The sequence below is a fragment of the Candoia aspera genome, chromosome 17, assembly GCF_035149785.1.
Source record: "Candoia aspera isolate rCanAsp1 chromosome 17, rCanAsp1.hap2, whole genome shotgun sequence".
In the NCBI taxonomy this organism is placed as follows: Eukaryota; Metazoa; Chordata; class Lepidosauria; order Squamata; family Boidae; genus Candoia; species Candoia aspera.
Window position 1 is genome coordinate 7,413,202 of NC_086169.1, and position 26,590 is coordinate 7,439,791.

Consider the following 26,590-nt stretch of genomic DNA (forward strand, 5'->3'; position numbering starts at 1 on the left):
TCACGCTCTTTTGCATGGAACTATGTTCCGGAGACCCGTTTCTCTGCCCGAAACCAGGTTACTGCTCTCCCCAGAAGATTCCTCGTCCGAACAAACCCACCCGCCACCTTCCTGATCCCGGCTCGGCCAGCCGCGCGCCGCAGCAACCCCGCTGGCGCTCCCGTCAGGCGCGAGCATCCCCGCGGCGGAGCGCTCTGCACGCGCCCAGAGGCCCGGGGAGCTTGACTTCAGCCGCAGGGACCGCCCCCGTGTCGCGAGGCTGGCTTTTCTGCGGCGCAGGAAGGGCGAGAGCAGAGCGGGCAGGCGGGGCTTGCGCGGCTTGGCTCCGCTTCCTTCCTCCTGCTTTCTCGGAGCCCGCTTCTCCACTCCGCCCCGGAGGCGGCGCGTTCCCCGCCCCAGCCGCCGCTGGCCCCGGCTGTGCCGTCCGGCCCTCGGTCCGCGGCTGGGGAAGGACCATGAGCGCCCTGAGGGACGTGTCTCTGCAGGACCCGCGGCTCCGCTACGAGCTGATCCAGCGCATCGGCTCCGGGACCTACGGCGACGTTTACAAGGTGCGCGCCCAGCATGCAAGCGGCGCGCCCGGGGCGCACGGCCGGGTTGGAGAGGGCGCACGGCGCGCCTGGGCGGGAGGGGAGGCGCAGGGGGGCTCCTGGGCGGGGGGGACCCCGGGGAGGGAGAGGGGGGCTCCTGTCCGGGGGGTCCCGGGGGATTGCGACCCCCCTTCTCCTCCCGCTCCCCCCGCTAGGCAACTTCCGAGCCGCGCATTTGGAGAGCGGGGCGGACGCGCCCGGAGGGAATCTGGAGAAGGAGCGGCGGACGAAGTCGCTGCGCGGCGCTGAGATCCGGGGATCCGCCCGCAGTCCCTGCTCCCTGGGGTGGAGGGTGGGTGGGTCGGCGGCAGGAAACGGCGGCTGGGCACCCGCGCTGGCTTCTCCGGGGCGGGTCCTCGTCCTCTTTCCCCAGCGTCAACCAGGCGCCCTTCCAAAGCGCCCCCAAACAGGAGGGCGCCTCTTGGAGAAGGCGAGGCGGGCGTTGGCTCCGGGGTGGGGTGGGGGGCTGGCTCCGCGGCCAAGGTCGGCTCCCTTCGCTGGGAATTGTTCGTTCGCCACAAGTGTAGGCAGAGCGGGCAGGATCGCCCCCCCCCCCGCTTCGCTTTCCCTGGCGCTCCCCGCTGGAGTTGCCAAGTGACCACAATGCATTTTTTTGTCTCGGATGCCAGAGAGTTTGGCACGCGCTGATCTTGCGGTGGTGGCGGCTACTATTACTTTAAAAAAAAAAGAAAGATCGGCTGTCGAGGAAGGGCCTTGTCGATTTGATTTGATTTTTCTTTTTTGCAGGTGCTTTGGAAAGGTTTGGCAAGCAGGGGCTGGTGAGGGAGGAATGAATGAATGGGGGGCTGCTTTAAAAAGAGAGGGGGTCATAGGAGAAATTACGCTGGGGGACCCTGGCTACATTTTTCTGTTATAGAGTCTGTTTTTGCACTTTATTTGGAGTGCTGAAGCCTCCTGACGTTGTTGACCCTCGGATAGAACCTACTCCCCGGCTTTCCTACGTGGGTTACTTTGCTAGCAATCAGAAGCTTATGTCTGTTAAGAAAATGTGTTTGTAGAAATACTGCTACACAACTCCTGATTTTTTGACACCCTAGACCAGTGTTTCTCAACCTTGGCAACTTGAAGACTGTGGACTTCAACTCCCAGAATTCCCCAGCCAGCCTGGCCACTGCAAACAAGTCTGGGAGTTGGAGTCTATGCACCTAGAGCAGTGTTTCTCAACCTTGGCAGCTTGAAGATGGGTGGACTCCAACTCCCAGAATTCCCTAGCCAGTCATGGCTGGCTGGGGAATTCTGGGAGTTGAAGTCCACACGTCTTCAAGTTGCCAAGGTTGAGAAACACTGCTGTAGGCTAACACAACTCTCCTCCTATAGTGGTTACTTGCTGTTTCATAAGAATTGGAAAAATCTACCTACTTACTAATTTGAAAACTCAGACCCAAGGAGGGCCCAGGTGCCCAGGCTGATGGATTTTACTGTTACACAGGGCATTATTATTATTATTATTATTATTATTATTATTATTATTATTATTATTATTTATATGCTGTCTGACTCCCAGCAACATTGGGTGGTTTACATAAAGTGTGAATTCTTGATGCTTGGGGGTGGGTTATGCTTGGAGATCCTTGACAGAGGGGAATTGTATTAAAATGGATTTTTTTCTTGCCCCACCTCTCTGGACTTTTAAAAAATTAAAGGTCACGATTGTGTCAGCCCTGCTGATGGACGCCAGAAACAGGCTTGTTGAATGGTGAAGGAGCTTCCTGCCATGCTTAGCACCTGGATAAACTAGGATTAAGTGTTTTAAATGGTTGGCAACTGCACTTATTGAGACGGCCTGGGATAAGCCCCAATAAGTATATATCCTGCATTTATCGAAGGCAGAGTATTTATTTTTCAGTACCAAGGAAACTGAAGATTCATACAACGGTTTCTCTGCTCATTTCCTGCAAATGGACATATCATAAATGACCTGTTTGGCTACTGCAGGAAACAGGTTGCTGGATTCAGAGGCCATGACTTATGAGCTTAGTACTCTCTATATATAAATACATGTATATTGTTTTCCCCTTTCCAGCTAATTGGTTAAGGTGGCATAAAAGATTTTCCTTCCCCGCCCCTACTTTATCTTTGCAACACCCCTGTGAGGTAGGCTGATTGATTTAGTTGATTAGCAGATGGGGGGTTGTCCTTCTTTAAAAAATGGGTAGAACCAAACTAGGTTTTTTTTCAGAGATGGTGGCATGGCATACGAGCTAACCAAAGTGAGCAGATTTCCAGCAAGGGAGCTTGAAGCGATGCTTAGATTCTTTCCATACATCTAACGTCTTGATGTAAATTCTTCTGCAGCAGATCCAGGCATGCATATATACATGCCTGAATATGTTTACTTGGGCACAACAGGTGGATAGTCTGGCTTACTCCCAGTTCATTAGCTCACTACCAGAGATGAAAAGGGCCTCTTAATTAAAACCGATCGTATAAAACAGTGTTTTAGAACCTTGGCCACTGTAAGACGGGTAGACTTCAGCTCTCAGAATTCCTGGGAGAATTCCTCCCAGAATTCCTCCCAGAATTCATGGCTGGCTGGGGAATTCTGGGAGTTGAAGTCCACCCGTCTTACAGTGGCCAAGGTTGAAAAACACTGCTATAAAACAATCTTGTCCCACTGGTATCTTGCAGGTATGCCCAGAATCTCTAACCAGCATGACCTTTATGCAGGTGGAAAAGTCAGCAAGTGGTAGACTTAAAAGATATGGAAGGGATTGGACTGGGGGTTGGAAAGTTAAGGCAACCGTTGCCCCATGGAGCAACTCAAAATGCCTCTTTGACTGATAGATTCATTCAAGTTACTAGTCCTCAATATTTTTTTCAACATGGTTGCCTCCCTGAGGGAATCTAAGTTATACAGCCTGTTGGGGCCAGAGGGGAGGAGGAAGAGAACAAAAATATTACAAAGTATGGGCATTTGGAAGAGATTCTGCATCCCTGAAGGCAGTTGGATGAACAGCTGTTAGGAAGCATCCATATGTTGCTTCCTCTCTACTTCTTTTAATTGTGAGTGTGCATGTGGTTGTGTTTATCCTTAGAAGCCTGTAAGGTGCCCTTGGCACCATTACTGCTAGTAGTCGTAATAATGATGATAATACCTTATGTTGCCTCCACAATTATTTAAGGCTGGGCTTTTATTATGTTTTCTGTTGTTTTGATTTTACACATGCAGCCTTTGAATCATGTTTGTAAAAGATGAGACAGTGATGATCTCGAGGTGGATTTGCATCCTTCCGGCTTAATGAAAACCTGCCACCATTAGTCCTTCATATTACTGTGTAATCTTGTGCTGATTTAATTGGAATTAAGTTCTGTTGAGTTAAGTGGGACCAGCTGATAAGTTTGGGTGCCTATTAGTCTCCCCCAGTCTGGTGCTCTTCAGGTTGTTGAGTTGCATCTCCTGGATATGGCTGGATGAGGTTGATGGTCTCCATTTTGGAAAGCTATCCTAAAGGCCTTTGGGAATGAATAGGCTTTGACAAAGAGTAGCTGGTCCCAACCTGAAAACTAATGTTAACTATCCTTTGAGTTGAACCTAAGGGGTACATCTGTACCAGGGTTTCTCAGCTAGGGTTCTGTGAAACCCCAGAGTTCCACCAGAGATCACGAGGGGTTCCCTGGGAGATCACAATTTATTTAAAAAATTATTTAAAACTTCACATTCACAATTAAACGGACAACTTCACATTCAAGAGGTAAATTTAATTCTTTATTTTTAGTTTAAGAACACTGTTGGGCATATAGACAGGCCTACCCATGAAACAACTATAATAATTTTGTAACTTCTGGCCTATATTTGAGTCTGAACGTGCAGGGGTTCCCCAGGGCCTGAAAAATATTTCAAGGGTTCCCCCAGGGTCAAAAGGTTGAGAAAGGCTGATCTATACAGTTCACTTGCCAAGAATAAAAATGTGGTTTGCCACTGCTTCCCCCCCGAATCTTCTCATTTCTTGGTCTAACATCCTTGGGCCTTCCTAGTGGTCTCCTTTCCAAATACAAACCAGTTTGGGCTGCTTAGCTTCCCCCGAATCTTCTCATTTCCCAGTCTAACATCCTTGGGCCTTCCTAGTGGTCTCCTTTTCAAATACAAACCAGTTTGGGCAGCCCCAAATCCAGGGACTGCCACCCACTGATCTCCAGTACAGTTCAATTCAGTTGCATTCCTGGCCAGCTGCAAGTCTGGGAATCATACCCCTACGAAGCTGGAGGAGGCGAGGCTGGAAAGAATTGGCAAAGAAAATGGCTTGTTTTGTACAGACCTTTCACCACCCTTGACCCAGCATGGCCTTTGTCCAAAAGGGAGCTGGAACGGTCACCTAGCCCAGTCCCGACCTATGGCAAGTCAGTGTCAGGAGATTCACATTTTATGTTTCCATTTACAGGTAGTCCTCAACTTATGACCATTAATTTAACGACTGTTCAAAGTTGCAACAGTGCTGAAAAAAGTGATGTCACAGTCACGTGCTCAAAATTTGGGTGCTTGGCAACCAGCATGAACTTACAACAGCTGCAGCATCCCCGGGTCACATAATTGCCATTTACGACCTTCCCAGGGGGCTTCCGACAAGGAAAGTCAGTGGGGGAAGCCAGATTCACCTAACAACCGCAGAATTCACTTAACGGCCATGGCAAAAAGGTTGTGAAGTTGGGTGTGACTCACTTAACGACTGCATTGCTTAGCAATGGAAGGTTTGGTCCCAATTGTGGTCATAAGTCAAGGACTACCTCTTCATCTAAATCTACCACCAGGTATGGCATAGGGCCTCGTCACCTGAAGACCGCCTGTCTCCCATAGTATCTGCCTGACCAGTTCAACCTGGCAGGGTTAGCGCGCTCCGGGCTCCATCGATTAAACAGTGCCCCCTGCTGGGACCCTGAAAGAGCACCTGCCCTCTGGAATGAGGCTCCCCCCCCAGATCCGTATGGCCCCTCCCTGCCGTCGTTCAGAAGAGCAGAGAAGGCCTGGATCTCCCCCCAGCCCTCCCTTCATCTTGAGCCTTCACCTTTTCAGTGTTATTGATCCGATCGTAGTTTCTTTGTTCAATTGTTCTGAGCCGCCCAGAGCCGTTGAGAGTCGGGTGGCAGATAAGTTTTTTTTAAATTACTACTACTACTACTGTGGTTTAGTTGCACAGTCAGCCAGATGTTTAGACTGGTTTGTCCACTGGTCAAGTCCTTCCCAAGGACCTGGGATAGGCAGATGTTGTTTAATAATATTAAAGGTATTGTCGCAGGATGTCAGCTGTTCCAAGCAAAGCTGCCTTTGGCAATTGAGTGATGGTGATTTTGTCAATGCTGGTGGTATTCCAGTGGTGCTCCAGCTGTTTTGGCGTTACACCCAAGGCACCTATTACTATCGGTACTACCTTTGCTTTCTTTTGCCGCAGTCGTTCTACCTCTGTGAACCTTTCATCTTAGTTACAGGTAGTCCTTGCTTAATGACTGTTTGTTTAGCGACTGTCCGAAGTTACAACGGAACTGAAGAAACTGACTTACAACCATTCCTTGCGCTTACAACCATTGCAGTGTCCCCGCAGTAACATGATCACAATTTGGGCACTTGGCAACCAATTCCAATTTATGATGGTTGCAGCATCCCACAGTCACATGATTGCCATTTTCGACCTTCCCAGCTGACTTCCAATAAGCAAAATCAATGGGGAACCATGTGACTTACTTAACGACCGCTGTAAAATGGGTCAAGATTAATTTAGCGACTGCATCGCTTAGTGACCTAAATTCCTGTCCCAACTGCGGTGTTGAGGACTACCTGTATTTGGTACTCTAACCAGGATGACACAGGCTGGCAGCATTTCCCCATGGCCCCAAGCCATCATGCAGCCAGCTTGTCTGTGGCTTCAAAGGGCTGTGATGCTGTGAAAATCATAGTGTTGTGGTATAATGTGCCAGGTGAGCAAATGAACCATGGTTAGCATAGCCTACTCTCCCTAGCTAACATGGAAGATTCCTTCCGGACCCAGAATAGCGGTCATTGACCCTGGATGTGAAAGATCCGCCCTCTGTCCTTCGTTCCCCGTGCTCCCTGTTGTGACACCCTCTTCATATTGAATAGGGAGGGGTGAATATAGCTTTTCTTTCCTTCCCGTATCAAAAGAAAACCCCCTTCCCCTTTTCTGGACATCCTCCCTTTCCCATCCCCTGGATTAAAAACTTAGTTAGGAGTGGCCTGCCTCTGTTTGGATCCTGGCTAATGCCCCCCGTGCAGAGTATTGTTCAGGACCCAGCGTGGCATTTCCTGAAATTCTTAATTCGGGCTGGTCAGCCGGGAGCCAGGACTTCTATTTTCAGCTTAGAAATGGATCGGATGGGGTGGGCTGGGGGACTGGCCTTTCTCCCGTAGTGGAGGAATAACTTTGCACTCGGTAGGGGAAAAGAGTAAGGGCCAGCTAGGTAGAATCATGGAGGGTCGCTAGTATTGAGGGGAACCCTTGGTGGTAGTGTGGCACTCTGCAACATTGCCCTCGGTGCATGCACAATCATCGCCGCGCCTGGAGGACCCCTTGTGGCGGCCTACAGCTGGCAGATAGAAGCTAGAGGGCCTTCCTCAGCTGTTTGGGGAGCCTCCCCCTTCCAGGTGTTTGGACTTCAGCTCCCAGAATTCTTAGCAGTCGCCAGGGTGGTTTGGAATTCTGGGGGATGAATTTATTTATCTATTCAATTTATATAGCAGCCCATCTCACTTTTATGTGATTCTAGGCAAGGGAAACCTTTACCTTTACCTTTAGGCAGCCTAGGATAAAACAAATAAAAAGACAAAATACATAATATCAAACAAAAATAAAACCACGTAGCAGCTGGGCATGATCTATCATCCGTACTACCAAGAGACGCCCAGGGCCCCAGGCTTGGGCACAAAGCCAGGTTTTCAAGGCCTTACAGAAGGCCAAGAGGGACGGGGCCAATCTAATATTGGGGGATGATGTTCCAAAGGGTGGGTGCCATGGCAGAAAATGCTCTTCTTCTGGGCCCTGCCAGCTGACACATCCTAACTGGCAGTGCCCAGAACATGCCCTTCCTGCCAGTTTGGGTAGGACAGGTAGAAACCACTGGGGAGAGACGGTCCTGTAAGTAATCTGGTCCTGAGCCATGATGCCTTTGAAGGTGGCAACCAGCACCTTGAATTGCACCTGGGAGCCAATGCAGCTCACAGAGCAGTGGTGTCACATGGGCGGAATAACGGGCACCAGGAATTGCCACATTTTGCACCGGTTGAAGCTTCCAAATACCCTTCATAGGTAGCCCCGCATAAAGCGCATTGCAGCAGTCCAGCCTGGAGGTCACAAGGGCATGATTGACCCCCCCCCCCCGGTTCAGGACTGGGAAGAGGAAGAGTGGGGCCACGCTGCCTTCAGAGACAATCGTAAGAGCATCAGCCGTGCCCTGCTGGAGCGGAGCCCTGCCCCCCTCCGTTCTCCTGGTGGCCCACCAACTGCCTGAGGATGCCCACTCCTCTCCCAGCAGGTGGCTGCCAGGGACCGTCCTGCTGCCCTCGAGGCTAACAGCCCCTGATGCCCTCGGTTTTGCCTCTGAAGTGGCATGCAGCTGGGCAGGATTTGTCTCCCCGGCCTGCTGCAAGGTTCCCATCCTACATGATGGTCCGAGCCCAACGGTGTGACCGGCTGGGTGTCTCTTTTATCCGAGAGGCTCAGTTCTTGGAGGTCCCAGACTGGGCTGGGCCCTGCCTAGCATGCCCCACCGTAGAGCCTTTGTTGGAGGAAGACCAAATCCAGATTCCAGGAAATCAGCCCAACGGTTAAACAAAGTTGGCACCAGATACGCAAACCACGAAAGCAGGGCTGGCGTGGATGCTAGACGAGGTGGCTGCCAGGCCCAAAAACCGGGAAAGAGGGCTGGCCCAACTGTGGGGCAAAATTTGGCAACTGACTCCGATGGTGGCTTCGGGAGGGGGGACCCCCCCAAAGCGAAGTGCTGATGGCAGGCTCCCCATGGCTTATGCGTGGCCTTAAGTTTCTTTCCTGATCTTCAATGCAACAGACACTTTCTCCCGCCCTTACGGTTTCAGGAAACTCCAGCCATCTTATCGGTTGCCTGCTGGGTGCTGAAGCATCCAAGAAGCCCCACCTAAGCCTTTTGATCTCCAGGAACAAACGCGCTTGAAGGGAGCCATTCCAAAAACGCCTTTAAAGCCCCCAACCAATTGCCCAAGGCTCTTCACCCCCCTGTCTGGAGGGCTGGTGAGTTATTTTGGGAAGGAGAGGCAGAAGGCACCCTCCTTCCTCTTTGGTTGCTTCACCCAGATGCCTCTGCCACCAGATAGGCACCCATGCGCCTCCCACCCTTTGTGGCGGTTGAGCTGGCTCAGCAAGGAGGGCAGGAAGTTGCCTCATTGCTGAACAGAATGGGACCGACAGAAGTGGAGCGTGTTTGCGCATCGTGGTTGGTTGGCCGTAAGCAAAAGACGCTCATTTTGCAGAGCAGCTGCTGCATCCTTGTTCGGTGCGGTCTTAGATCGACGGTGCCTGGAAGTCTGGAGGACCTAGAAGGCTTGAGGTTCACCTCCAATACATCTAAAGCAGTTTTTCTCAAACTCAGCGCCTTTAAGATGTGTGGACGTCAACTCCCAGAATTCCCCAGCCAGCATGCGCCGGTTGAAGCTTCTGAATATCCTTCAAGGGCAGCCCCACGTAAAGTGCATTGCAGTAGTCCAGTCTGGAGGTCACAAGGGTGGCTGGGGAATTTTGGGAGTTGACATCCACACATCTTAAAGGTGCTGAGATTGAAAAACTCTGGTCTACAGTAGTCCTCACTTAACAACCACAGTTGGGACTGGAATTTCAATTGCTAAGCAAAGTGGTCATTAAGCGAATCCAACCTGATTTTATGACCTTTTCTGCGACGGTTGTTAAGCGAACCATGTGGCTGTTAAGCGAACCACATGGCTGTTAAGCAAATCATGCAGTTCCCCATTGATTTTGCTTGCCAGAAGTCAGCTGGGAAGGTCAAAAATGGCAATCGTGACCGCGGTACGCTGTGACGGTCGTAAATGTGAACTGGTTGTCAAGAGCCCACATCATGATTGCGTAACTGCAGAGACACTGTGATGGTTATAAGTGTGAGGACTGGTTGTAAGTCGGTTTTTTCAGCACCATCATAAGTCTGGATCATTGCTAAACAAAGGGTCATTAAGCGAGGACTACCTGTAATTCTCAAAGGAAAATGCTGAAGTCCTTACAACTAGCTGGTTGGCACTTAAAAGACTGAGTTGATGGGGTTGTGAGCTTTGGTGGATCCCTTGACTGCTTGCGAGAAACATGGTCCTGAAAAATATTTATACGTATCCAGAGTCTGGTTAGTAGAGCAGGAGGGAATGTCGATCACTGCAGTTGGAAGAGAAACTCGAGTAGCTGTTATATTGCCCTTATTACAAAGATGCCCTGTTAACAGCTAAAAGTTCCTCATCCAGTCAGATCTCCAGGCCAGCTTTATTTATTCGGTGTGGCGTGATTATTGTCCTGCTAATGTGTTTCTGTTTCTCTGAGCACGGTTGAGTTTTGCTTGACTATTTGTTAAATACGTCGTACTTTGACTGCATCAATTTGATAATTATTTAATTTTATTACACTTTCAATTTGCCATTGGAACTTGTCATTGTTCATTTCATTTCATTTATGGTCCCAGGCCAATAAAATCTTCTTTCTTCTTTTTGGAATAGGTCAATGCCCATAATAAAGTTTATTGAGCAATATTCATTATTCCTTATTGTATTTTTCTGAGGCGGGCCCTAGCCGACTTTGGCTGAATTGAAAAAACTTATGAGCAGAGTCAGACCTGGTTGATGCTTGGATGGGGGACCACAAGGAGATCCCCAGGCTGAAGGCTAGAGTAGAAAGTGAAATCTTGGAAGGAAGCATTGGGAAACCACTCCTGTATTGCTACAATCAAAATTATGGACTTATCCATAAAGTCACCAAGTTGAGCTCCATGTAAAGGATACTTACTTAACTTTGTAAGGTTCAGCATCATCTACGGCCTGTAGATTTTCCATCCTGATGTACAGGTTGGCTTGTATTGTCTCCAAACCAGGTATAGTGTGAGAGGTCAGGTCAGGAAGAGATCCTTATCCTGCGGGGCATTGTATTGGATCTAGCCAGCTCTGGCTTCGATGGATCCAGCCAGCTCTGGCTTCGATCCCGGGCATCTGTAGTTGAGATCCAAGTGATGAAAATAGGGAAAGAATGCACGCCCACTAGACTCTGAAGGCTTGGGCGAATTTAAACAAAAATAGGCTGAAATACTAAATATTTTTAGGAACTACTACAACACTTGGCCTGGGGAGCATCGAATGAATAATATCGGGTATTCCAAAATGTTCAACATCTCTTAAGCTAAGGCTGGCGTGCCCTTAATATTTTTTCACATCCTCTTTTTCTCTTTCTGGAAAAAAGGTAACTTTTGACTCAGCTGGAGAGGAAATTAATATTGGAGGGGCTGTCAGCGGAGTGGGAAAAAAACAAACCAAAACCAGCTTTTGTTATTCCCTGTCTTGTCCCTGATGGGTGCATTTACATGCAGATTTGTGCATGATGAAAAGGCAATCCGTCTGAAGTTTTTGTTTGCAACAAATTAATTGTGATCCATCCACCCAAAACACCACCACAAATTAGCTCAACCCCCTTGTTCTTGGCTCCAAATAGCTTTTATTGGGAGAGAATACCGCTCCATAAAAGTTTTTTTTTCAATGTGCAAAAAAAAGTGACTGAGAGGTACACACGTATTAAAAACTGTATATTAGGGAATAGCATGTACATGACTGTTTATTCTTTTCTACCCCAACAGATTGAGATATTTTCCTTTATTTTTTAAACAAACATGGAATACTGTGAATGGAGGCTGATATTTATTTATTTGTACTGTAGCAACCTTTTGATGAATGAATGGGTGCATTATTTGTGCAAAATATAACAAAATGGACATTTCTAGACAGCAACAGTTTTTTCTTGTGACCCCGAGGGGGGCAGATCCTTGGAAAACTGGGGGGGGGGATTTCTTGTGAGTTTCATCCAATGGAACAGTTTGGAAAAATGTTTTTTGACTGGACAGTCATTAAGACGTGAGCTAGAAGGGTGCTGATGAGTGGCTCATGACAACATGTGCCCAACTGGTAGGGTCTCGTCTGGGTGTCTGGAGGGAATTTACGTGGCCATCCAACTTTCAAAGACATTAAAAACAACAGTCAACAACAATCAACATGAACAGAAATTAAGCAAAAAATACAGCTCAAACACATCACACCAGCCCCCTGACTCAGGGACTCAGGGACATCTAACCCAGCTCAAAAGGCCCCGGGGGGAAAAACAGGTTTTTAGTGCCTTCTGAAAGGCAAGCAGGATCAGGGTCAGTTGAATCTCGGGGTGTGGGGTGGGGATTATTGGAAACAGCAGATGCTGCACCTGAAAAGGCACACATCCTTGATCCAACCAAGTGACATTGGTCAAAAAAGGAGGTGAAGCATGACCAGCCTGGAAAAAGCATGTGAGAAGGGACAATAGAATTGGAGACAGGTGGTCCTGCAAAGGATCTGGGGGTCTTCCCAGACTTGCAGCTCCTGCCTGAAGAAGCTGTGACCAGGGGTGCTTTGCCCAAGTTCAGTGGGTGCCCTAGTTGCAACTCTACCTGGGGAGAGAGGACCTGGCTCATGCCAACATTGCTCAGTTAGACTACTGCAGTGCACTCTCCATGGGGCTGCCTTTGAAGACAATGCAGAAGGTTCATTACCTCCAAAACACAGTTTATCACCCGGTACCTCGGTGGGGAAAGATTCCTTGTTGATGGACCTTTCCTTGGCTCTCTGTAGGCCTCAGGATGTAATTTAAAACACTGGTTTAAAGAGTTGGTCCCAAGTCCCTTCAGGATCTCATTGTCTCACCAGAATGAGCCCTGCCTATTTGATCTTGCCAGGAAAAGCAGTTGGTGGTCCTCACTTTTGGAAGACAGGAAGGACAAGACACGGAAGCATTGCTTTTCCATAGCAGCGCTGGTTCTCTGGGATGGCTTCCTGCAGGAAATCAGAGTAGCCCTAAACAACTTTGTCTGAATTTAAAAAAGTTAAGACCAGAGTCAGACCTGGTTGATACTTGGATGGGGGACCACAAGGTGATCCCCAGGATGAAGGCTAGAGTAGAAAGTGAAATCCTGGCATTGGTTTAGTTGAGAGCCAGTTCTGTGTAGTAGTTAAGGCATGAGGCTAGAAACTGGGAGACTGTGAGTTCTAGTCCAGCCTAGGGCACAAAACCAGCTGGGTGACCTTGGGCCAGTCACGTGCTCTCAGCCCTAGGAAGGAGGCAATGGCAAACCACTTGTGAAAAACCTTGCAAAGAAAACTGCCGGGACTCGTCCAGGCAGTCTCCGAGAATTGGACACAATTGAACGGATTAAAAAAAAAATTAGCTACCTTCTGGAAGCGGTTGAAGCTCTTTGGAAGGGTGTTTGTGTTAGCCTTTCGAGGTAGTCCAGACAAGAAGCACAACTATGAGTCCTAGCTCTATCTTTATTGTAAGGTTCCATTAACAGAATTGTGCGAGGCTGAAAGCATTTCTCCCCTCCTTTCCTTTTACTCTCGGGAAAACTAGGGAGGGTCCCTTCTGAGATGCTTCCCACGCCTCCTCTCCTTCTGTGCGCTGAGATATCTTTTTCATGAGATTTGTCTAGTCTGCGACTCTTCCTCCTTCCTCTCCCAGGGTCATTCCCATGTACCATTACAGTTTGGGACTCAATGCCCATTTTTCCAGTTTGCATGTTTTATGTTTTCTGGATAATACTAGACTGTGAATGTTTCAATATTTGTATTCTTGTAAAATCACTGAGATCCTAAGGGATTGTGGCAGGGAATGAATGAATGAATTAATGAATTAATGAATGAATGACCAATCTGGCAGGGGGTTCAGAGGCTGGTCTCATTCTGCACAGAAAAAAAATTATTTGGGATGATTCTCTCTGTTGCTCAGAGGGAAGCAGTGACAGAAGAGTGTATGGTGGGACTGATTGAAAAAGTTATAGCAGGGAAAGTGAGGTGTAAGTGAGTGAGCCCTGCAAAGAATTTCACTAAATCTCCTCTCCCAAAGAAAAGGAATGGGGAGAGGGCTTTTTAAAATGACCCATTTCCTGAATTATCACTGTGGTTACCTCTGCAGGGGCGTGATACGGAGACTGGAGAATTGGCAGCCATTAAAATTGTGAAAATTGACCCAGGTAAGAGGTGATTCTGGCTTCATCTTGGTCTGGAGATTCCAAGTTCTGTGTGGGTCGCCTTCTTAATGCCACCCTGATTTTAGCTGTTCAGGGTAGGCCGGGTCAGAAAACAGGGACCGTGAGGATCTCAGGAATGCTACTCTGTTATTGTGGGGTAACAGAAACTTGAAAGCCTGCCAGGTTGTTTTATACCAAACAGAATCAAGGCGGGGTTATTTTTAGACTCTCACACTTCATTCTTTCCCAAGCTGGGATGGAATTTACTGTCTCAAGCGGTTCTTGCATTCCTTCACCAGCATTATGCCTTCCTCTACACCCAGTTTAGTTAGGTCAGTGTTTCTCAACCTTGGGAACTTTAAGAAGTGTGGACTTCAACTCCCAGAATTCTGGCTGGAGAATTCTGGTAGTTGAAGTCCACACATCTTAAAGTTCCCAAGGTTGAGAAACATTGAGTTAGATCATCCCTTGTAGGAGGATGGCCATGACAATTGAGTAAACTCACAACACAGTGCGGATAGCCGCCTGTTTTTCAGGATCCACTTAATTTTTCTTTTGGTAGGTTGGGAATCAACGTAGCATTGGGAACCCAACTATTATCTTTGCAGGTTGCACAAACCGGGTGATCATGTTGCACCAGAATATGGTTCATTGGTTTAGTATTTCCCAACCTCAGCAACTTGAAGATATGTGGACTTCAATTCCCAGCATTCTCCAGCCAGCATTCCATCTTAAGCCATCCTAAACTTGCCGAGGTTAGGAAACACTGGTTTAGACTTTGCATATTCTGTGGACACATAATACAGGTAGTCCTCGAGTTATGACGGTAAGTGCAACCAGAATTTCTGTCACTAAGTGATGCAGCTTTAAAGCATGTCACATGATTGCATCGCTTAGTGATGGCAGTCCTGGCAGTCCCAGTTGCCATTGTTAACTGAATGCCAATGGTCGTTAGACAAGGACCTACCCCTCCCAGCCCCGAGCCTTGGTAAGGTAAGTGTCAGCCTTCCCAGGTAGACCAGACAGGAAACACGACCAGCTGAGCTATTTCTACTTTATTGTAAGGCTACATTGACAGAATCTTGCAAGTCTGAAAGTACAAATTTCCCACCGCCTTCTTTACAGCCCAAAAAACTAGGGAGGGTCCCTTCTGAGCCTCTTTCCCCATCCATTATGCAGCTGTGGGCTAAGCCCTCTCTTATCTGACCATTCCCTTGGCAGCATCTCTGGGCCCCTTCTCAGCCGTTCTCACGATGCTTCGGAAAGCTTCTGAGGCCTTCAGAAGCATTAAGAGAACGGCGTGGGCTATTTGGAAAACAGCTGAGCGGCCTTGGGGAGAAGGCATGGCACGGCCAGCAGCTGCCTCGCGTAGGCCAGGCCAGGCACGTCTCGGCAGCGGGAGGAAGAGGGTGACGGTCAGCTGGATGCAGCAGAACCGGCAGAGTGCAAGGCAGCCAAAAGGGCAGAGATGGGGGAGATAGGCGGGTGGGGAGAATTGAAGCGCCCCTGCGGTCGTAAATGTGGGTGGGCTGCGAAGCCCCCGAATTTTGATCATGTGACTGCGGGGGCACTACCATGGCCGTTATTTCGGGGACCAGGAGTAAGTACCCTTTGTTCAGCACCGCCGAATGGTTGCTGAATGAATGGTCGTAACTCGAGGACTGCCTGTACTGAGATTTGTTTATAATGTTTTAGCATATTGTATGAATTGTGGCTGCTAAACCATAATTTGCCATTTAGAGGTTCCATGAACCCAGATGGTTATTCAGTAAACTAGGTTTAAGTAAATGTTAGCTGAGCTTGAAATGTGAATCCAGTCAAAGGCTTAGATCAGAGTTTCTCAACCTTGGCAACTTTAAGATGGGTGGACTTCAATTCCTTGCTGGCTGGGGAATTCTGGGAGTTGAAGTCCACCCATCCTAAAGTTGCTGAGGTTGAGAAATACTGGCTTAGCTAGTGGGGCCAATCTAAGCTTAGAAAGCTTGCTTCTACCATCAATAATCTACAAGAACACCAAAGTTTCATGGATAGTCTCCATTTTTAGAGGTGGGGGGAGGGAACCCTTTTGTTCCCAGCTGTGGTGAAATAGTTGCATAAAGAGGAATGTTCATAACATCCTTTTCCTGAGATGGAACATTCTAGAGAACTCAGGAACATGCAGTGGCTTTTCTGGAATGTGCTGGTCTGGCCAATCTAGGGGAAGTCTAAAAAGTTTCTGGAAGCAGCAATCCTGTTCTAGATGATTTACTTCTGGAAAGCTTTTAGGCATCCCCAGAACAGCTGGACCAGCATAGTGAATGGGTCTTATATACTCCGGAACTTTCCATCAACCTCCGGAACATTCCACCGTCCTCCGGAACATTCCACCGTCCTCTGGAACATTCCACCGTCCTCCGAAACATTCCATCTCTGGAAGGAGACATTTTGCACATGCATAGTTGAAACTTAAAAGCTATATTGAGGGTCCTTACCAAACTGATACACTCTGGCTTTGTTAGGACCCCAGTTCTCTTCATAATCCAGAGCCTAGCCAGTAATTAAACTTCAGTTTAAAGTAGAATAACAAAGACTGATGATCTCGCCAGAACTCATATGGGGATCTTCCGGGCAGTCACAAAAGGGTCGAGTGCAATACAAATTAGTTGGTACGCTGCGGAATTGGAAGCCGCCTGATCAAAAGAACGTCGGTGGAAGAATGACCGACTTAGAGACTGACATATTTTCTCCATTGGGTCTTCTTAGGAGATGACATCGGATCCATTCAGCAAGAAATCACCACGCTCAGGGATTGTCGCCATCACAACGTTGTGATGTATTTTGGAAGCTACCTCAGGTAGAGAGCTGCTCCCGGGGAAAAGTAGAATCGGAACTTGGATGCTGTGGACCGTGACTTGAGCGGCTTTATTGGTTGCGTCAAAACCATTCACAACCGGCGTGTGAATCGCCTGCTGAATTTCCACAATAAAAGATATGGAGGCCACAACCCACTTCAAGTCTTCGTCCCCTGACCTGGAAGGCCTCTTTTCCCATTCCCAAATCTTGGAATCAGTGGAATGCAGCCCCTCTGCCCATGGTCAGAGGCACCCTTTCTCGTCCATGCTGTCGAAAGATAGGCCTTCATTTTTGTTTATTTTATTTATCAAATTTGTCACCGCCCATCTCCTCCGACCGGAGGGACTCTGGGCCGTTTACAAAACAGAATAAATATACAATAAAAACTCAAATAAATACACGATAAAATTCCAATAAAATCCCATTAAAACCAAAACGATTTGGCACTATCCCATTTGAGACCGGAGAAGCAGAAGCTTCCAGCAAATCTCCGGAAGAGCAAATGGGCCTTAGAAAACGCACATCCCTGCCATGGGCGTGGTGGTATAAGTGGGCGTGCTTGGCCCAAGCTTTGCCCTTGCAGAAGAGGGGCACTGAGGGGAGGGGGAATGTGGTGGGCACTTCTCAAAACGGCTGCCATTTTGCAAAACCATTGATGTGGCAGCCAGTTGCAAAGCCTCCGATCCCCAGGGCCAAAGGATGAGGCTGAACTGAGCTTACCTCCTGGCCACCCACACACTGCATCTCTTACACCATCTCTTTTTAATGTGTGCTTCTCAACCGGTCGATACAGATGTCCACACCCTCACCTTATTTATTTTCTGATGATACCTCCTAGGTTTACGCAGAGCTTTTTTGGAAATAAAATTGACACTAGAAGCTGGTGCTTTGCATCGTAGCCCGACATTACCCCGTTTAGGGTCTTTGTTTCCGGTTAAACATTTTAAAACTTTGTTGGACAAGGGAGCAAGGAAAATTAAACAGCCATTCCTGCTTCAAAAGACAGGGTGTGATGGATGACCTCTAGGGGCAATTTTGTGCCTTTGGAGCTGGTCCCTCAGTATGTGCTCTGTGAGTGGAAAGTCTCGCCGGGGCCACCTCTGATCTCATTTAGCAGTTGCCTGAAAAGTTTGAAAGTCTCAAAAACTGCCGTGCAAACTCTGAAGAGAGTCCAGGGCATAAAGTAGTTGAGATTTGGCCTGGGAGGGGCATGAAGCATGAAGCCTGTTCTTCTGGCTTGCAGAAACATGACTTACGGCTTCCCGCAATGTGTAAATCTAGGGCAGTGTTCCTCAATCTCAGCAACTTTAAGATGTGTGGACTTCAACTCCCAGAATTCCCATGCTGACTGGGGAATCCTGGGAGTTGAAGTCTGTACTTCTTAAAGTTCTTGAGATTGAGAAACGCCGATTTGGGGATTGTACCTCACCCGACCAGAAAATCTGCCAGTCACAAGCCCTTGTTTCCCCCAAATATACATCCAACTCTGCTATATATTTCTTGTTACTTCTGGATTTTAGGAATGATCGGCTGTGGATCTGCATGGAATATTGTGGAGGGGGGTCCCTGCAGGAGATCTACCACAGTGAGTTTTTGCCTGTTTATAGAAGGGGAGGGTGTTATTTGCGGCTTTTTCTGGATCCATTCCTAAATGGATTGAAGCTAAAAGATTATAGGAGAGATGGTGGAGATGGTGCTGATAGCTTAGATTCCTGGTATCATCCTACATTCCAGGAGAATTTGCAGAAGGAAACCTGCTACTTTAAGTTCAAGGTGGCTGGCTTCTTCTGAACTTGTAATATTAACTTCAATGCTCAGCCTTTTCCCCACCAGCACCTGGAAATACTAGGGAATGAAGCCCAGATTTTTCCCTGCTAAACAGGTGCCTGCCCTAAACTGCAGTCCTTCAGTAACACTAAACAAGATTCTAGTCCTCATGGCTCTGAATAAGTCACTGTTATATTAGGGACATGGAAGTGCTTTCAACTGCTTTGACCATCTAATTAGCCTTGTCTGGGTTCAAGAGTGTTTTTCCTTAGGCCAAACCTGGGGACTTTCTGTACATACAGAATAGCTGTGTTCCCATTCAGATACCGTTCCAAGGTGGTTTTGCTGTAAGAGCAGAGAACGCTGCTCTGTCTCATGTTTGAAATCTTACTTTTTAATTTACATTTTATTATGGGAAGAATTCTAACTTGGCGGTAGAGCATCTTTTGCATACAGGTGTTCATAAGTTTATCCCTGGCCAGCTGCTCTCTGAAAAGGTGGGGCTATGGCTCCCATCATCCACAGCCTCCAGGCAGGCTGGAGCTCAAAATGTCTGGAGGTCACTGTGGTAGGGAATATCAAGCCAATGATCTAAGTTGCATCCAGAACTCACCTTTAATGGAACGCCAAGAATTCACTGCTGGAAAATTTGTGGGTGTGATAAGAGATAGTTTTGCACAGCTCTATACGAGGCCGCACTCTGCGAATCCGTGTTTTATTTGCACAGTGATTTGCAGGTGGCACCTCCAGATTTTCATCCAAAGCATCCCAGTATCTTTTTCCTCTGCTGTTGGTATGCAACCCTCAAGAAACATCTGCTCATTCTCATATTCTTATCCCCCGAAAGAAAACATCTGCGGGCACTGAAGTCATCGTTTTTGGCTCCCAGGGGAGAAAAAAGTCACTCCACCCCCTTTTATCCTCTCTTCCAATCTCTCTCTCTCCTGTTCGGGCTGGGCAGTGCAGAATTTTTTTTAAAAAAAAGCAATTATCAACCGAAAATTGAGCAAGAGAAATGCTTGTGTTCCCTGGGAAGGAAAACTAAGTCCTGATGTGGTTATTGTGGTGCAAAGCTTGATATCAAATGCTTGGCCCTTGGGTTGCTGAAAAACGTTGCTCTGACTTAGGCTATTTTGTGGCAGCATCTGTCTGCTTCATCCACACTGTAAAATGGCTGGCTTGGTTGGCTTTTGGTAACAGGTAGATTGCCACTGGGATGTTAAAGCGTTTCACTTTGCAACCCATCTCCCTTCCCCCTAGCTCAGACACAGACCTTTCTGTTATCCAGCCTTGTCGACTTCCCTTTTGGAGAATCTGACTTCCCTTTTTGCTCTTGCGCACCCACAGGGGTGCAAACTTGCAATGGGGAGGAGTTAGAAAAGGAAATCAGGTTTGCCCAATCAAGCCTCCATTCATGGCTGCGTGATGGGGAGAAACATAAACAATGCTGCTTTTCCCCCGTGCAGAATTTAAACAAAGGAGCATATTCTGCTTTCCTCCAGCCCAGAATTAAATTCAGAAGATTAAATATAATTAATAGGGGGACTCCCTCCATGGACTGAATTATTGCCCCCTTTTTGTTGCTATTGGGGGAAGTTTGGGAAAACTCTAGAGAAAACCGAACAGAATTTTGTCATGTGCAGTTTGATCCCCAGATAACGGAAGGACGTGAATCTGTTCTGATAGCTTCCACATCTGCAGGATTTGGGGTAGTGGGTGGCTGGTAGATGCTGAAGCCAGAGATAATTTGGTTTTTCTTTTTTTTTTCAGGCACTGGGCCCCTCTCTGAAAAACAGATTGCCTATGTCTGCAGGGAAACGCTCCAGGTGAGTACATAGGCTAGGTCACTCTCCCTGCTTAGAAAAACAAACAACATTGAACTCCAGTGCCAATATATGCCTTCCCCATTTTTAGCTTGGGAGTGGCAACAAATATTCCAATTTATTGCCAAATTACAGGTAGTCTTTGCTTAGTGACCACAATTGGGACCAGAATTTCAGTTGCTAAGTGAAGCGGTCATTAAGTGAATCTGACCCAATTTTACAGCTTTTTTGTGGCAGTTGTTAAGGGAATCACTATGGTTGTTAAGTGAACCACATGGTCGTTAAGTGAATCATGCAGTTCCCCGTTGATTTTGCTTGTCAGAAGCCAGCTAGGAAGGTTGAAAATGGTGATCACATGACCACAAGATGCTGCAGCAGTGATAAATGCAAACTGGTTGCCAAGTGCCCAAATTGTGATCACGTGACCACAGGGATGCCGCAACAGTTGTAAGTGTGAAGACTGGTCATAAGTCGTTTTTTCAGTGTCATAAGTCCAAACTGTCACTAAACAAATGGTTGTAAAGTGAGGACTATCTGTAGTGTCCAAAGGTTGGCTTCCAAGCTCAACACCGATGGCCGATGAAAAAGAGAGGTTTTTCTCCCATTTGCTTCTTGAGTCAAACAAAAAAAAGCCAAGTTTGCCACTCGCCAAACTGGCTAAAACTTTGAAAAGAAGGGCCCAGCTAGATAAAGTCTCTTTCGGACGGAGTTCAGTGCTTCCCCATGCAATTTTGCTGGCAACTGTTGGGAAATGGTTTCCCACCCCCACTTTTGGGGGTGTTTTCCTGGTCTCCCAGTTGAGCCTGCCATTTCCTGGTGGTCCCCCATCCTTTTACTAACCAGTCCAACCTCGCTTGGCTTCTCGAGGTCAGCCGCGTTTGTTGCGTTTTAAGAGGAGAGCTTCGTGTTTTCATTGCTCAACTCAAAGGAGCGGCGGCCCCTGAGCTTCCTTTTTGTCCCTGTCCCACGGCAATTTGATCTCAGTGCCACACACCTTGGAGAGGAAATTGTGTTGCTCTGTTGCTCATTCTGTTCCTCTCCTGCCTTCCTGTGGCAGAAACAACTACAAGGAGAGCACTAAAATGTGGGTTGTTGGCTGGGTGGGGCGTCTGTGTGCGCAGGCGTGCACGTGTGTGTGTGTGTGTGTGTTGGAGCCTGGGAGAAGCTGAACTGACCGCTCGCATTCTAAAGGCAACATGCAACCCTTCAGGGGGGTTGGTTTAGAAGAAAAATATGAATGGGGAGAAATGTGATAGGTATTTCCATCATTAAGCTCAGGGCAGAGAAAATGGGTGGGGCAGCGACTCGAACCTGCAGCCACTTGCTGCAGTTCCCAGCAGCAGGGATTTCGGGGTGGGCCGATGAATTTTCAGCACACTCCCAAGCAGCTTGTGGAACTCACCGCCACAAGACTCAACAGTGGCCGTTTTCAAGTTGCTGAGCACCACCGTATTCTACATAGATTTTTTTTCTTTTTTTTTTTCTCTTTTGAATCTTATAGCAACTTGAGCTGTAGAGTTATGAAAAAGAGAGGGAAAAAAACATTCCCCTTCTTCTCTGGGCCATAAATAATTTTACAGGGCTGACTTCAATTATCTCTCCTTTTCCTGTTTTTTTCCTGCCTCTGATCTAAAACCCTTCCGGATATAGAGTTCCTCCGTGCTCCTAAATCATTCCGATTTCCCATTTGGACTGATCTTTTCTCTTTTTTCCACCTCACCAAGTTCCTTTTCAGTTGCCGTAAACAGAACAGGACTTAGCATAGATCACATGGCTGCAGCACAGATGACTATAAAGGCATGATATAGAATGTGAGTTTTTCCTCTCCCAAATCTTTTCCTAAGGAATTTTGCCTTTTTCAAAGCAGCCATGTCTTGTCCTCAAATTAGCTTCAGGCCTTAAAGTTTAATCTCAACACTTTAAAGGATATATTTATTCTGAACAAGCGGCAAAGAAAGAGGTGCAGGGACAGGCAGGTGAGACCTGTTCTTAATTTCTCTTCAGTACCTGGACTGTGTTTGCAGAGCATGTTTAACACAAAGTGTCAGCATTCAGACAAGAGATTAAACTTGGTTAGTTTTAACCTTGGTTTGGTTTTCTTTTCTGGAGGTGGTTTAGCCCGTGGCGCAAACCCTCCATGCTCGATTCATTTATGACAGGGTTCCTCAACCTTGGCAACTCTAAGCTGCGCGGACTTCAACTCCCTTGCTCCCTATGCTTTGCTGGCTGGGGAATTCTGGGAGTTGAAGTCCGCACAGCTTAGAGTTGCCAAGGTTGAGGAACCCTGATTTATAATGCCCTGAATTGTACAATGCCAGAAGATAGATTCTCTCAGAAGCCAAGAAGTGGGTTGTCTGAACTCATCGATGGTGAAATGGGAGGTGGGGTCTGGCACCTTCTCTGTTCTGAACATCAAACGATAGCAGTTTATAGAACTCAGAGGCCTGTTCGGTACAGATGGTGCTCCAGAGAAATTTCTGAATCCGTTGTTGGGTGATTGGATTGATTTGAACTAGATTTGCATCAGCCTGTTCAGGCATGCACTGGTCTTAAAAATCTGTGCTGTGTTTGATCGCACAAGGATGCATTCTCCACATTTTTTTTTCTGGACTTAAGAGTTTGCTGCCTTCCCTAATAAGCCTCCATTTGGTGCCTGAGGTCTCTAGTCATCCCTCCTGGCTGAAAAGGACCTTACTGGATTTCAAACATTTACCTGGCCTTGAGGCTCGATCAACAGTCCAGCTTCTGTGGTTTTTCCCCTGTGCAGAAATGTTTTTAATAGTCTCTTTGGACTGTGGGAACTTAATTGTTTTCTTACAGCTGCTGGGAGCTTCTCTTTTTTCAATTTCTTCTGGATTCATTTCCCTCTCAATGCGTGTCAGGCTCTGCCTGAGACCCAATAAAAACACAGACGCTGGAGTAGGCTTAGGTTCTGGTTTTATTTGGGAATAGAATGCATGCCCTTAGAAAGCTGAGAGTGAGGGGAGCGCACCGGAACGGGATTTAAATAGCCCGCGCCGGTCAGCGCTCCACCCCACATCATCCCAGGTGCATCCCATGAGTCCCAACGGTTTCGTCCCTGCCAGGTGAGAGGTCGTGCAGCCCCCCTGCGCCCCGGGCATCGCCTCGATCGCCTTCCTGTGCGGTGACGATCCATTGCCGGGCGATCAGGCTCTTAATGCTTCGAAAGCCCGGGCGCGCCTCTCCTGTTGTTAGTCAATTACCTGTTGGCTACTTTGTATCTTTTGTTTCCTGGTCTGCCGGTCTCGGTCGTTACTTAGTTTCCTGCACCTGCTGCTGGTTCTTTGTGTTTCTTAGTTGCCTTTGCCTAATCGGCCAGGGACCCATTTCCTTGTATTGTCATGCGAGCCGTTGCGATGTCACAAGCATCGCAACGGTGAACGTGACATACTGCCCCCCTTGAGATAATCAAGCCGTGGGTTTGGAGGGATAGGCGGTATGGAAGTTGCGGATTAGGTCGGGAGCCTGGATGTCGCGGACAGCGACCCACTCAGGGTGTGGGAAGTGTTTTCATTTGACCAGGTATTGGAGGGAGCCCTGCAGCCTGCGGGAGTCGAGTACCTCCTTGACCTCGAAGTGTTGTTGTCTGTCTATCATAACTGGTGGGGGGGGGGCGTGTGTGGGTGCCACCGGGAGGGGTCACTTGCTGGCTTGAGTAAGCTGCAGTGGAACACCAGGTACAGTCTCTTTAAATTATGGGGCAGGTCCAAGCGCACCGTGACTGGGTTCACGATTTGTGTGACCTGGAATGGCCCAATAAATTTGGGGGCCAGTTTCTTGGACAGTTGCGGTGATTTGATGAATTTGGTGGATAGGTAAACCAGGTCCCCTACCCGAAAAGTTGGTTGTTGGCACCGGTGCTTGTCCGCTTGCAATTTGTATGCTGTTTGTGCCTCTTTAAGCGCGTCCTTGATGACCGGCCAGGAATCTGCGAGGTTCGCACCCCAATCACAGGCGGCCACTGCTGGGGACGGGGGCTGAGGTCGCTCAGGGATGGGGACGAACTCCCGACCCGACACCACCCCAAAGGGGGTTTGTCCCGTGCTTTGATGTATCGCGTTATTGTATGCGACCTCTGCAAACGGGAGTAGGTCCACCCAGTCGTCCTGGTGGTAGTTTATGTAGGAGTGGAGGAATTGTTCCAGTGTGGCATTAAGGATCTCTGTAGATCCGTCCATCTGGGGATGCCAGGAGGTTGACAGGGCTTGCTGGGTACCTATTAGTTTCAAAAAAGCCCGCCAGAACCTCGAGGTAAATTGTGTGCCCCTATCGGTCACCAAGTGGGAGGGGCAGCCGTGGAGGTGGTACACGTGTACCAGGAAGAGTTTCGCCAGCTGTTGGGCTGACGGGATCGAGGCACAGGGGATAAAATGGGCTTGTTTTGAGAAGTAGTCTTTGACTACACAGATTACCGTTTTCTTTTGGCTGGGTGGTAAATCCACGATGAAATCCATTGAGATTTCATCCCAAGGGCGGGAAGCCTCAGCCACTGGCTGCAGCAGCCCCTGGGGTTTACCGGCCGATCGCTTGGCCATCGCACACACAGGGCAAGACGCCACATACGTTTTGACGTCCTTCCTCAGCGAGGGCCACCAAAATTGGTGTCGGGTTAGGTGTAGGGTTTTTGGGAACCCGAAGTGACCAGCCTGTTTGCTGTCATGCGACCTGCTGAGGATTGTCGGTCTTTGTGAGTCAGGGACATATAACCTTCCCTCCACCCAGGCGAGGTCCTGTTCCCTAGTCACTTTGTTAGGGTTGGCGAGGAGCCAGGGGTCAGATTTTAATGCTGTTATAAAATCTGCATGTAACCCGCCTGGTATCTGTGGTTGCCTGCACCTTGGTGCAGGCTGCGCCGGAGTCGTTTGCAAGGGGGGGAAGGCTGTCCCCGAGCGCGTCCCTGGGTGACAGCTGCCAGACCCAATTCGGAGTCAGAAAGCACAGTCCCTATGACGTCGGAGATAGGCTCCGCGTCCTGGGGTAGTCGGGAGAGTGCGTCTGCCAGGAAATTCTTTTTCCCTGGGATGAACTTCAGCTGGAATTTGAACCGGCTGAAAAACTGAGCCCAGCGTATCTGCTTGGGACTGAGGCGCTGGGGCATGCGGAGCGCCTCGAGGTTGTGGTGGTCTGTCCAGACCTCAAAAGGGCAAGTCGCCCCTTCCAAAAGGTGACGCCAAGCCTCCAGTGCTGCTTTAACCGCAAATGCCTCTTTCTCCCACACGTGCCAGTGCCTCTCCGTTTCGGAAAATTTCCGGGAGAGATAGGTGCAGGGCTTCAGGATTCCAGTGGAATCCTTTTGCAGTAGGATAGCCCCAATTGAAAAGTCAGAGGCGTCAGCCTGCACAACAAAAGGCCGTTCGGGGTTGGGGTGGGACAGGATTGGCTCCGCTGTGAACAGCGCTTTCAGCCTGTCGAAAGCGGTTTGACAGTCGGGAGTCCAATTAAGTACGGCCCCTGGGTTTTTGACCTTGTGCGTCTCCCCGACGCCTTTGGTCTTTAGTAAATCGGTCAAGGGCAGGGCAATTTCCGCGAACCCCCTCGCGAAGGACCTATAGAAGTTCGCGAACCCAAGGAAGCTTTGAAGCTGGTGCCAGGTGCGTGGGCGCTCCCAGCTCAAAACTGCCTGAACCTTGGTAGGGTCCATTTCTATGCCCTTGTCTGAGATTCTGTACCCTAAATAGTCCAAGCGCGACTTGTGGAATTCGCACTTGGACAGCTTAGCGTAGAGTTTGGCTTTCCAGAGCTTAGTGAGAACTTGTCTCACTAAGCTCTCGTGTTCCCTCTGAGTCCTTGTGTAGATTAGGACATTGTCCAGGTAAACTAGGACTCCTTTGAACAGATGGTCATGCAGCACCTCGTTGATGAGTTGCATGAAGACCCCCGGGGCCCCCGCGAGACTGAAAGGCAGTACCTTGTACTGGAAGGAGCCCAAGGGACAGTTGAACGCCGTTTTCCACTCGTCCCCCTCCCTGATGCGAATTCGGTAGTATGCCTCGTGGAGGTCAAGTTTGGAAAACACCCTTCCCTTTGACAAGTGTGCCAGCATGTCTTTTACGAGGGGGAGGGGGTATTTGTTTGATAGGGAGGCGGAATTTAATCCGCGGTAATCTGTGCATAGTCTCAGGGTGCCGTCTTTCTTCTCCCGGAATAGGACGGGCACTCCAACCGGTGAGTTTGCCGGTTTGATGAAGCCCCTAGCGAGGTTCTTGTCTAAGAATTCTTGCAGCGCCGCCAATTCCCTCTGGGTCATGGGGTAAATTTTGGGTTTGGGTAGTGGGACGTTCGGGAGCAGTTCAATTGCACAGTCCATCTTGC

The 26,590-nt window shown here is 48.5% G+C and overlaps 1 protein-coding gene across 1 annotated transcript in view; it reads left to right on the forward strand.

Annotated features, from left to right (window-relative positions):
* Nucleotides 1-406: 406 nt before the first annotated feature.
* MAP4K2 (mitogen-activated protein kinase kinase kinase kinase 2) overlaps nucleotides 407-26,590 on the forward strand; it is a 58,541-nt gene continuing 32,357 nt past the window's right edge. Inside the window, exons 1-5 of the mRNA XM_063317129.1 lie at nucleotides 407-551; nucleotides 13,781-13,838; nucleotides 16,578-16,668; nucleotides 18,188-18,252; nucleotides 20,205-20,260. Coding sequence (XP_063173199.1) covers nucleotides 456-551; nucleotides 13,781-13,838; nucleotides 16,578-16,668; nucleotides 18,188-18,252; nucleotides 20,205-20,260 — 366 coding nt within the window. The 5' untranslated portion in view covers nucleotides 407-455. The remainder of the gene's footprint in view (nucleotides 552-13,780; nucleotides 13,839-16,577; nucleotides 16,669-18,187; nucleotides 18,253-20,204; nucleotides 20,261-26,590) is intronic.